The sequence below is a fragment of the Pygocentrus nattereri genome, chromosome 25, assembly GCF_015220715.1.
Source record: "Pygocentrus nattereri isolate fPygNat1 chromosome 25, fPygNat1.pri, whole genome shotgun sequence".
NCBI lineage: Eukaryota > Metazoa > Chordata > Actinopteri > Characiformes > Serrasalmidae > Pygocentrus > Pygocentrus nattereri.
This window is the reverse complement of record NC_051235.1, coordinates 22,615,208-22,626,695: the sequence shown is the minus strand read 5'-3', so window position 1 is coordinate 22,626,695 and position 11,488 is coordinate 22,615,208. Positions and strand designations below refer to the sequence as shown.

At 42.8% G+C, this 11,488-nt stretch overlaps 1 protein-coding gene across 2 annotated transcripts in view; it reads left to right on the top strand.

Moving 5' to 3' along the window:
* The window catches only part of tshz3b (teashirt zinc finger homeobox 3b), a 49,598-nt gene extending 38,693 nt beyond the window's left edge, over positions 1-10,905 (top strand). For both annotated transcript variants that reach the window (XM_017700701.2, XM_017700700.2), the window contains one exon: positions 5,902-10,905. In XM_017700701.2, the coding sequence (XP_017556190.1) occupies positions 5,937-9,317 (3,381 nt within the window). In that variant the 5' untranslated portion in view covers positions 5,902-5,936 and the 3' untranslated portion in view covers positions 9,318-10,905. The remainder of the gene's footprint in view (positions 1-5,901) is intronic.
* Positions 10,906-11,488: the final 583 nt, after the last annotated feature.

The following is an 11,488-nucleotide window of genomic DNA, read 5'->3' as shown; positions in this document are numbered from 1 at the left end:
GATGGCACGCCTGTCCGCTCCCTCTTTCCCTCTCTCCCTCCATCTAGCCATGCCCCTTCGCCCACCCCAGCGCTGCATACACACACACAGATTTCTCCAACCCACACACACACACGCGCACACACACATATACGCATATTCGTCTGGCCTCCCCACCAATTTGTCTGTGCATGTCAAATCGCAATAATTAAGCATTATTGATCTCAGATTCAATTAACTTCATTAACACAGGTCATGATAGCCAGAGAGAGGAGGAAGAGGAGGAGGAGGAGGGGAAGTGAGGAAGGAGAGGAAGGGAAAGGAGGAGAGAGAGAGAGAGAGAGAGAGAGAGAGAGAGAGAGAGAGAGAGGAGAGAAGAGGAAAGAAGAGAAAGAGATTTGTGCTATCTCACATTCTCCAGCCCCACACAGACAGCCTGTCTGCTTAAGGCTACAAACCATTTTCCCCCTAATGATATCACATTGCAGATAGTGCCACATTAGAAGAGAGATACCTCCCATTATAAATGTGGGCTTTGGGGGCTATATATAGCAGATTTAATTACCAAGTAGCTCACTCTCTCCTCCTCTCCTTCTCATTCACACACCCAGAAAGTATTGAGTATTGGAGAGGTCCGCAGATACCTACACGTTCTCTACTTTCGCGGAGATAAAGTAAGGAAAACCACAGAAATGCTTGCGAACACAGGTTCATACACAGCACTAGCTTGACTTTAACATGCTGCAGAGGTCACATGAACATTTGTACATCTTCAAGTTCTCTGTTCTGTGTTTTACTTTTATGTTTTACTATACTAGTCAACTATATGTATGTAATTACACAATAACTATATAGTAATTATATTGTAAGTTCACACTAAATTTGATTTACTGTATTGACAGCTTTGACTATGCACTTCTTTGTTTTTATGTCAAGAAATGTCAAAAACATGGCAAACAGGATGTTTTTGCTTTCTAAAAACAAGTGAGGTATTGACTGATATCACTTTCAACAGGATTTCTTTCTTTCTAACTCACAATGAATTAAAAGTAAGTATGACTTCTAAGGAATAGAAAACAAATACAATAACAATTTCCTGTTTTCTTTTTTAAAACACTTCAAGAATGAAGAAACCTCTCTTGATGTTATTCCGTGCTGCTATACTGTATTTCAGGGCTTCAGGTATATTGATAGCATTGCACTTTGAAAATTCCTAACCAATACCAAACTCAGCACCCCGTCTGCACCCACTCAGTATGACAAATGACTTTAGTTATTTTCCATAAATTTAGGAGACATTTCAGAAGATTAGCAGGCATGTTACTTCAACAATCGAGACCACTGCAAATCCCTGAAATTATGCAAATGATAAAGTAATGGAACAGGGTTAAGCAATAGCAGAATTAGAATTCTTCTCCCTTATTTCACTGCAAGGAGTACAGTTTCATTTCATCTCTCAGGCTCTGCTTAAGCCTGCTAGCTGTGCACCAATTGAAGAGTTTGCTGCTGGACCAAACGCAGACAGGCCACTCAGTTTGAAAGGTGCTGCTCTCCTCCGGCTTTCAAAGCTGCATTCTCTGCTGGTCGTCTCTCTGGATGTCCAAGTGTAAATTAGATCAAGCTCTCGCTCCAATCTGATGCCAATTCATTGGGAGGTTATTCTCATTTCAGGCTCCCTCCTCCCCCTTCTCTTGCCCACTCTCAGTGCTGAAGCATCCTGTTCTCTAATTAAAAGAGCACCTGTGTGGTGTGTTTAGACCCAGGCCGGAGCCTGGGCTTCAGTGGGCCCAGGGATGAAAACTCAATATTGTTCCCAGCTAGAACACACAGGCTCTGGGCACACAGGGGGCTGGACAGCCTGGACCACAGCCAAGGCAACTCTGTATGTGTGTGTGTGTATGTGTGTGTGTTAGGGATTTGGGGTCTTTCCAGACACCCCCTTCTTGTCGTCTCCTCTTTCTCCTCTGTACACAGTTTCTCAGTGTTGGCGAAGGGCCGAGTACCATGTTGTCAGGCAAGTTTGATTTTGTGTTTGTTGTCAGTAAGTTATTTTAATGGAATAAGTCTCAGCTACTATGCATCTCTGTCTTTCTCTTTCTTTGTATAATATATAAGCTCATAAGTGCTTTTGATATAATATGGTGGTGGTCCAGATTCTATATAGTCTTTAATAATGTGCCAGGTGAATATGTGTATATAGCTCTGAGCTAACATGCAAGTCACGTTACAACAGTAAGATACACTACATTACAATTCAATATCATCATCATACATTTGTAATATTATGTCCATATTACACATATATAGGGGTGCAGTGATATATCACATTATAAAGCTACAGTATTTTAAAAATAGTAGTCAAATAGCGTCCCAACATAATGCTCTAGCCACAAGCTAACAGGCTAGCTAACATACAATGATACGATACAACATGATATGGTGTGTTACAATTCAGTATATTATAATGCATTGTACTGTTACATCTACACTACACATACACTCATCGGCCACTTTATTAAGTACACCTAGCAAACACGTAGTAACACCTGTTCAGTTACTTGTTAACACGAAAAGCTAATCAGCCAATCACATGGCCGCAACTCAATGCGTTTAGGCATGTAGAGGTGGTCAAGACAACTTGCTGAAGTGCAGACCGAGCATCAGAACGGGGAAGAAAGGTGATTTAAGTGACTTTGAACGTGGCATGGTTGTTGGTACCAGACGGGCTGGTCTGAGTATTTCAGAAACTGCTGATCTACTGGGATTTTCACGCACAACCATCTCTAGGGTTTACAGAGAATGGGCCGAAAAAGAGAAAATATCCGGTGAGCGGTCAGTCGTGTGGACGAAAATGCCTTGTTGATGTGAGAGGTCAGAGGAGAATGGGCAGACTGGTTCGAGATGATAGAAAGGCAACAGTAACTCAAATAACCAACCACAATCTCTGAGGAATGTTTCCAACACCTTGTTGAAAGTATGCCATGAAGATTTAAGGCAGTTCTGAAGGAAAAAGGGGGCCCAACCTTTAGCAAGGTGTACCTAATAACGTGGCTGGTGAGTGTATATTAGGGGTATGAGTACAGATTAGCAATACAATGTGTATTTAGTTCATTTCAAATTGTTTTATCATGACTAGCATGTTAGAGCATTAGATTAAGGCCAACATATTAGCTTGTGGCTAGAGCATTAGATTGAAACACTCTAAAGCACAACTTTTACAATGATGAAAATGGTAGTGAACTGAAAATGATAACATTACCTTATTTCTATAAGGCTCATTTTAAGCCACGTCTTATTTTTGCTGTATCAAAGTGAATCGATTCAAGACATGGCTGTATTGTGTCAATTATAAATTTATAAAATAAATATTTCTCTATTATATGTAATATATAGGTAAAAAGGAGTACTGATCATGATGCAGCATTGGTATTGGTATAGAAGAAAAAATAAAACACTTCTCTCACACACCTAAACGGATTAGCTGGCTGCACTTGCAGTTTCTGACACTATTCATTTCTATGCTGTTTGTGCTGCTAATGTCATGGCAAGGTTAGTGTTGGGAAAGATTTCTTACTCAAAGAAGAGTACGCTATCCTTTCCCTCTACTCCCTCATCCTCTCACTCATTCTGACTCTGTGTTAATCATTTATCGTAGTCTGTATTCAAGGTAATTTGTTTATTGAGGTGCAGGGCTTTATAAGGTTTTTGAGAATGTAACCTGTCCCTTTGAGGTGTTTGTTGTAATTGCAGGTTTGAAGTCAGGTTATATACCGGAGAGAAAGAAGATTTTACTTTGCTGTTTGGCCTTGATGTAAAGTGCTGCTTTGCTTCCTGAACGAAGGCATTGTTCTCTTAAACAGCTGTCGTTTTGGCTGATTCAGAACAGATGGCAGTGTGTACGTGTATACGCCAGTGTGTATGTGTGTGTGTGTGTGTGTGTGCTCATGTGGTACAGTATGTGTGTGTGCTTGTGCAGTTAGTTAGTGAATTGTGTGGGGGCCGATTAGACGTTACAGACTGCTTGTGATCCGTGTCTGTGTTGTTCTTGATTTCATTTTTTTCCCCCAGATTTTATATCATCATCTCAGGCTGTGCTTATTCATACCATTAATTTCATAGTATTGAAACCTAACAAATATAATTAACTGGTGTTTAACTGACACTACAAGTGTCTCACAAGTGTCTCACAACTTCATCCATTCACTGGATATGTTAAGCATAGGCATAATCATGAATCTATATATATATTCATGGGGTGCATTTGTAAATTAGACAGAATCTGGCTTTTCCCTACAGAGAATAGAGACCATTAAAAGCCTGTGTTCGCTATTGTAACTGCACAGACTGCCTAAAGGCATGAGGTGCACGTTGTTCAGCTACAGCTGAAAGCTAAGAGGTGTCTGTGCCTCTGCCGATCTCGTGGCATGACACTGCCGAGGGCTACAAAATGACTGTCCTTATGATGACTGTGTTCTTTTCACTTGTGATTTTTTATGGCCACTGTGGTTAAATACTCGGACCACCAAATGCTCTTTCAAGGAGCAGAGTGCATTACCAGTGTTTGGGTGGCAGACACTACACTCTCTGCTGTCAATAGGTTTACTATGCTGGCAGTCTTTCAAACTGAAGACACTCTATCAGACTAACAGAAATGCAATTCAGCATGTGGTAAATGGTTGAAATAAACACAATGGCAGCTGTTTTAGACTAACATCCCTGTCTTTGTTGTAAAAAGTAAAAGAATCCACGTTTCCAAAGGTTCATGTTGTGTCCCCTGCATGCATGTTGACAGATATTGTATTTAGATTTGAATCTATATGCTGTGTGTTGAAATTACAGCATGACTAGTTTGACTGTTGCAGTCGTTTAAAATGATTGAATATGTTCACAGAAAAGCCCTGCATACTGTCCTCACTCAGAGCTGTTTACATACCTGGTCAATGCGTGACCAACACTTACACTCTGGAATGTGCGGAATTACCACAATGTGTTATTCGCCCTCCCTCTCTTCTTTCTCTCACTCTCTCTCTCATCTTTGCTCTTTCTCATTGTTCACTTGCATTTTTCTTGCTCTAGCAAAAATGACAATAAGTGAAAACAATTAGATGCTTTCTGCTTTAGTTTTATCCTAATGCCGTCCACATATTGCAGCATATTTTTTTCTCAAGCTATTGTATTCAAATGTGAGCCGAGTGCATACACTCCAGGCTAAACAGTAAATAATAACTTTCAACTTTCTAATCTTTTGTAATTGACGCAAATGTGTTTTGTGCGGGGAGATTTTACATCGGAAACATACATACATTCATTTTTATTTACGAGCTGGCAAGCCTTTGCCGAGTAATGAGTGAAAATGCTTTCTTAATTTAAATGGCGAGTGTGTCTGTTAGGGAATGCATTAGAGGCTGCAGAAGAAGCGTAAGACATATTAATTGACAGACAGGAACTGCTGTCTCTGAGGTTGATACAAGTAATTTATTACTTCAGAAACGAATGCCACCTCCAGAATGTGCTTCATTAATTTCAAATTTAGTTTTAATTTCAAGCTGTTGCCCCTTGAGAAGAATAAGGTGGCAACTTGGGTTTGAAGAGACATTTTTTCTCCCCCCCCCCTTCTCTTCCACTGTCTCTCCGTTTCACTAGCTTTCTCTCTTCTCAGAACAAAGGGAAGGGGAAATGTAACTTCATTTCATTTGGCAATATAACACAGTAGTGAAGTTGAGAAGGAATTACTGCGAGAGTTTATGATATGAAATGGCCTTGACTGTTTTATTTGTCAGTAGTGGAGGAAAACACTGATGCCTAACATTTCTATCAGCTGTCTGTATGCTTTTCAAGACATTGCAGTTTGTGAAATCTTTATAATTGGACGCAGCAATAACAAGGTTCTTTGTTTCTGTCTTTATTTTTTTTTCTCTGCAGCATATGTTCCTGAGGAGCTAAAAGAGGCTGCCTTAATGGATGAGGATGTGGAGGGAGATGATTCAGCGATTGAGGAGGAGCCTGCCATTAAGTACATGTGCCAGGACAAGGACTTCCTCGTCAAAGAACGGACAGGCTTCCACGACTCTCCAGCTGCAGACCTCTCCAGCCATGAGATGGACAGTGAGTCACACCTCAGTGAGTCCAGTGACCGCATGTCAGATTTCGAGAGTGCCTCGGTGAAGAACGAGGAGGATGGCACTGCCAAGGAGCCACTTACATCACTCTCTTCAAATGCATCTATGAGGATGACAACCTCAGCCCCTCCCAGCAGTGAGGAAGCCACTGCCACAGGCCCTGACAGTCTGGAGCAGATGAAGGCTATTTACACCAGCTTCCTGACCAATTCCTACTGGTCATCCCTGAACTTGAATATGACACAGCCTCCACCTGAAAAACCCCCTCGCAGCCACAGCAGTAGCAGCAGCAGTAGCAGCAGCAGTAGCTGCGGTAGTGGGGGCTATGACTGGCACCAGTCAGCTGTAGCCAAGACCTTGCAGCAAGTCACGCAGAACCAGAACAGAATACTGCACCCAACATCTGAGCCAAACCTCTTCAGCACTGTGCAGCTGTACCGGCAAAGCACCAAGCTCTATGGCTCCATCTTTACTGGTGCTAGCAAGTTTCGATGCAAAGACTGCAGTGCTGCCTATGACACCCTGGTTGAGCTCACTGTGCACATGAATGAAACAGGCCACTACCGAGATGATAACCATGAGACAGACAGTGAGGGCACTAAGCGCTGGTCCAAGCCCCGCAAGCGCTCCCTACTGGAGATGGAAGGTAAGGAGGATGCCCAGAAAGTCCTCAAATGCATGTACTGTGGCCATTCCTTCGAGTCACTACAAGATCTCAGTGTCCATATGATCAAGACAAAACACTACCAGAAAGTGCCTCTCAAGGAGCCTGTGACACCTGTGGCAGCCAAGATCATCTCTTCAGCACGCAAAAGAGCCCCTATTGAGCTGGAACTGCCCAGTTCACCAGACTCCAATGGAGGCACTCCCAAACCCTCTCTCTCAGATTCCAGTGACCTGCTGCAGAAGACAGCAAATCCGTACATCACTCCCAATAATCGTTATGGGCATCAGAATGGCGCTAGCTATGCATGGCAGTTTGAATCTCGGAAATCCCAGATCTTGAAGTGCATGGAGTGTGGGAGTTCACATGATACCCTTCAGGAGTTAACAGCTCACATGATGGTGACAGGCCACTTCATCAAGGTCACCAACTCTGCCATCAAGAAAGGCAAGCCCATTATGGAGTCACCCACTACCCCAGCTGCTAACACAGTGCCCTCCTCTGAGGATAAGGTTCAATCTGTACCACTGGCTGCCACAGCTTTTTCCCCACCTCCACCTGCACCCCCTCCACCTAGTATATCTCCTGCCATCAGTGCTATGGAAATTAAAAAAGAGGAAAAAGAAGAAGAGTGCACCAAGGAAACCCCTATCAGTGCCAAAGACAGGAAAGCGACAGATGATGAGCCTGAGGAGAAGTTTGACATTTCCTCCAAGTATCCATATTTGACTGAAGAAGATCTGGAAGAAAGTCCTAAAGGTGGGTTTGACATCCTGAAGTCACTGGAAAACACAGTCACATCTGCCATCAACAAAGCACAGAATGGCACACCCAGCTGGGGAGGCTACCCTAGCATCCATGCTGCCTATCAGCTTCCAAACATCATGAAACTTTCCTTGCGCAACTCAGGAAAGAGCTCCCCTCTAAAGTACATGTTTTCTGGAGAAGAGATTCTGTCGCCCACCAAAAGCCAACCTCTTATCTCCCCTCCAAGCTGCCAGACCTCTCCTCTACCCAAAAATAACTTCCATGCCATGGAAGAACTTGTCAAAAAAGTTACGGAAAAGGTGGCCAAAGTGGAGGAGAAGATGAGGGAACCTGGTGCAAGAACTTCCCCTCTGAGAAGAACCACACCTTCTCCTTGCAGTAGTGAAGCTGGGGACTCTGCCAGAGGGGAGTCCCCCAAAGAGAGGAGGGGAGCCAAAACACCAGAGAGCAATGGATCAGCAAATGCTCACAAGGACTCCAATGGTGAGGCCCTCACAAAAGAGTCTTTAGAGAATGGCACTGACCATGCTGTGAAAACTCCTGTCTCTTCGCTGTGCAGCAGCACTGCAATTATAACTGACCATCCTCCAGAACAGCCATTTGTCAACCCCTTAAGTGCACTTCAGTCTGTCATGAATGTTCACCTTGGTAAAGCTGCTAAACCTGCCCTGCCATCTCTAGACCCCATGAGCATGCTCTTCAAAATGAGCAACAGTTTGGGAGAGAAGGCAGCTGTAGCTGCCTCCACTCCTGCTCAGACCAAAAAGACAAACGAGCATCTCGACCGCTATTTCTACCACATCAACAATGACCAGCCCATTGACCTGACCAAAGGGAAGAGCGAAAAGAGCAGCTCCATGGGATCATCTGTATTGTCCACCTCTACATCAACTCCATCTTCAGTGTCACCCTCCTCGACCATTACCATGGCCAAGGCATCCTCAGCTGTGGCTTCATTCATGTCTAATTCACCTCTGCGTGAAAATGCCCTGTCTGACATCTCTGATATGCTTCGGAACCTGACAGAAAGCCATGTCTCCAAATCTTCCACACCAACCAGTCTGTCTGAGCGGTCAGATATAGATGGTGCTACACATGAAGAGTCTGAGGACATGTCACCAGCCCAGAAGCGCAAGGGCCGGCAGTCCAACTGGAACCCTCAGCATCTGCTTATCCTGCAAGCACAGTTTGCCTCCAGCTTGCGGCAAACAGGTGATGGCAAGTACATTATGTCTGACCTCAGCCCACAGGAACGCATGCACATCTCTCGCTTCACTGGCCTCTCGATGACCACCATCAGCCACTGGTTGGCTAACGTCAAGTACCAGTTGAGGCGGACAGGTGGTACCAAGTTTCTGAAGAACCTTGATTCTGGCCACCCTGTGTTCTTCTGTAGTGACTGTGCTTCACAGATACGTTCTCCCTCCACTTACGTCAGCCATCTTGAATCCCACCTGGGCTTCCGGATTAGAGACTTGGCTAAGTTGTCTGGGGAGCAGTTGGTTAGCCAAATCTCACGCCACACTAAGGAACTTTCTGAGAAACTGCTTTCGGCCCAAGCTCATGCTATGGCCCACTCACTCCCTAACCCTAACACCAACCCTAGCCCCCATTCCCATTCCTCCTCCCCTACGCCAGACGAAGAGGCCAATGGCACTACGTATCAGTGTAAACTGTGCAACCGGACTTTCGCTAGCAAGCATGCTGTCAAACTTCATCTGAGCAAGACTCATGGCAAATCCCCAGAGGACCACCTTATGTATGTCTGTGAACTTGAGAAACCTTAGCGGTGGTCAAGGACACTACTCTGTCTCCCAGTTCTGTTACTCTTGCTTTCTCTCTGAAGCCTTCGAACTAACATTTCTTAAAAGCAAGATGAACTGACAATGACTAACAAAGAACTGCACATAGATGCCACAAAACTACTGTTTAGTTTCGGCACATGATGTGTGGGTTTTCCACCTGGAATAACTCATTCTGGTCCAGAGACATTCTCTTTACTCATTTTAGGTAAAAATGAAAACTGAAAAGAAAAAAAAAAAAAAAACATCAAAAAAAAAAAAAAAAAAAAGAATTTTCTAACTGTGCAGTGTTGAGTGAAGAGGTGCTGTTGTCACTGGTAAAATATGAAGGTATATAAGAAAAAGTTAAAATGAAGTTGTATGTATTTGAAAGTTGTGTAAATTGGATTCACCTTTTTTTTCCTTTTCTTGGCATCCCTGAGATGCAGTAAGCTGCATGCATTGATGAAACGGTTTAGTTCAAACTTTTGGTAACTGAATCTCTCTTTCCTTCTTTCTTTTTGTCAACGTGACCTACGTGTGCTGGTGTCAGCAGACAAAATTTAACCCTCTGAGTACGCCCAAGCACTTGTACATTAACCACCCAGAATATAGAAAATAACGAGAGAAATCAGTGATCGGGAATGCCCAAGTTCAAGCAGATTTGAGAGGCCACATTATTGTGTATTTTGGTAACTCATGAAAAACAAACAAACAAACAAAATAATAGCTTACCATGCCTGATGTTCAAGCTGAGTGGCTTCTGATGCAAAACGTGTGTGAATCCAAACGGCAGTCTTTCCGTTTTCTGAAATCAGGGGCCTTTATGAATTCAGGTCGGTGTAAAAATATGTACATAAAAAAAAAAAACATATAAACTAATTTCTGTCTAAATTATGCATCATTTTATATTTTTAATTTAAGAGAAGTATGACTATCTACTGGTGCACAATATATGAAGACATTAATGAAATTGTTTTGCACAATAGTTTTATAAATGTTATTTAATCAGATGATATGAAAATGAGAGAAGAAAAAAAAGTAACATCCTAAACTTTTATTTCCACCTCGTGCTCAAAGGGTTAAACTTCTTGTACAAGACAATACTTGTTCCATCATTTCTTGAACATTTAAAAGGTTGTACAAAAGATGCTACTTTATAACGCAAGGAGGAACTCCTCAATGTAACCTATTATTTATAAGCACTCTTGGTTGTTGTTTCATATTGTAGAATGCCTTTTTGATTGGTAACTTTTATGTTGTTCTGTCTAATTACTCTCCCATGATTCCGCACTGCAGCTTTATCATTTTTTGGCGGGGATATGAAAGGTAACCATGGTTACCTTGCTTCCGATTGACAGTTCTGCTACATTTTTGGCAGTTAATTTACTGAAATAACTGACAGCTGCCAGTGAATGGAAATCTAATGTGTAAAATATTGGCATGTAAACAGCACAGGCACTGTTATGCATTCTGTGCCGTGATTCTCTTTTTTTGTTGTTGTTGACAATGAAGCACCCATTATATGACTTCATATAACCTTTTTTTCTACTGCAGCATTAAAATGAAAATGTTTTGGGTTTTTTTGCAATAACTTGACGTGTCATGGCTCACAAGTATGTCAGGAGGTAGCGGCTGGGTAATGAGCAGACTAAAGGGAAATGGTGTCAGTGTGTGGTGAAGATGAACACGTTGTGGTGATGGGAATCAGTCACTTTGTGGCTAGACCATGCTCTGGGGTCTTAGTTTGTATGCCTGTTTACACTTACCAGCCACTTCATTAGGTACCTTTTCTATACTTACTGAATAATATAGGTGCACTTTGTAGTTTTACATTTACAGACTGTCCTTCTGCTTCTTCGCATACTTTGTTAGCCCCCTTTAACCCTGTTCTTCTATGGTCAGGAAGCCCACAGAGTAGGTATTATTTGGATGGTGGATCATCCGTCAGCACTGCAGTAACACTGACATGGTGGAGTGTTAGTGTGTGTTGCACTGGTACAAGTGGATCAGACACAGCAGTGCTGCTGGAGTTTTTAAGCACTGTGTCCACTCACTGTCCACTCTATTAGACACTCCTACCTTGTCAGTCCACCTTGTAGATGTAAAGCCAGAGATGATAGCTCATCTGCTGCTGCACAGTTTGTGTTGGTCATCCTCTTGTCCTTCATCAGTGG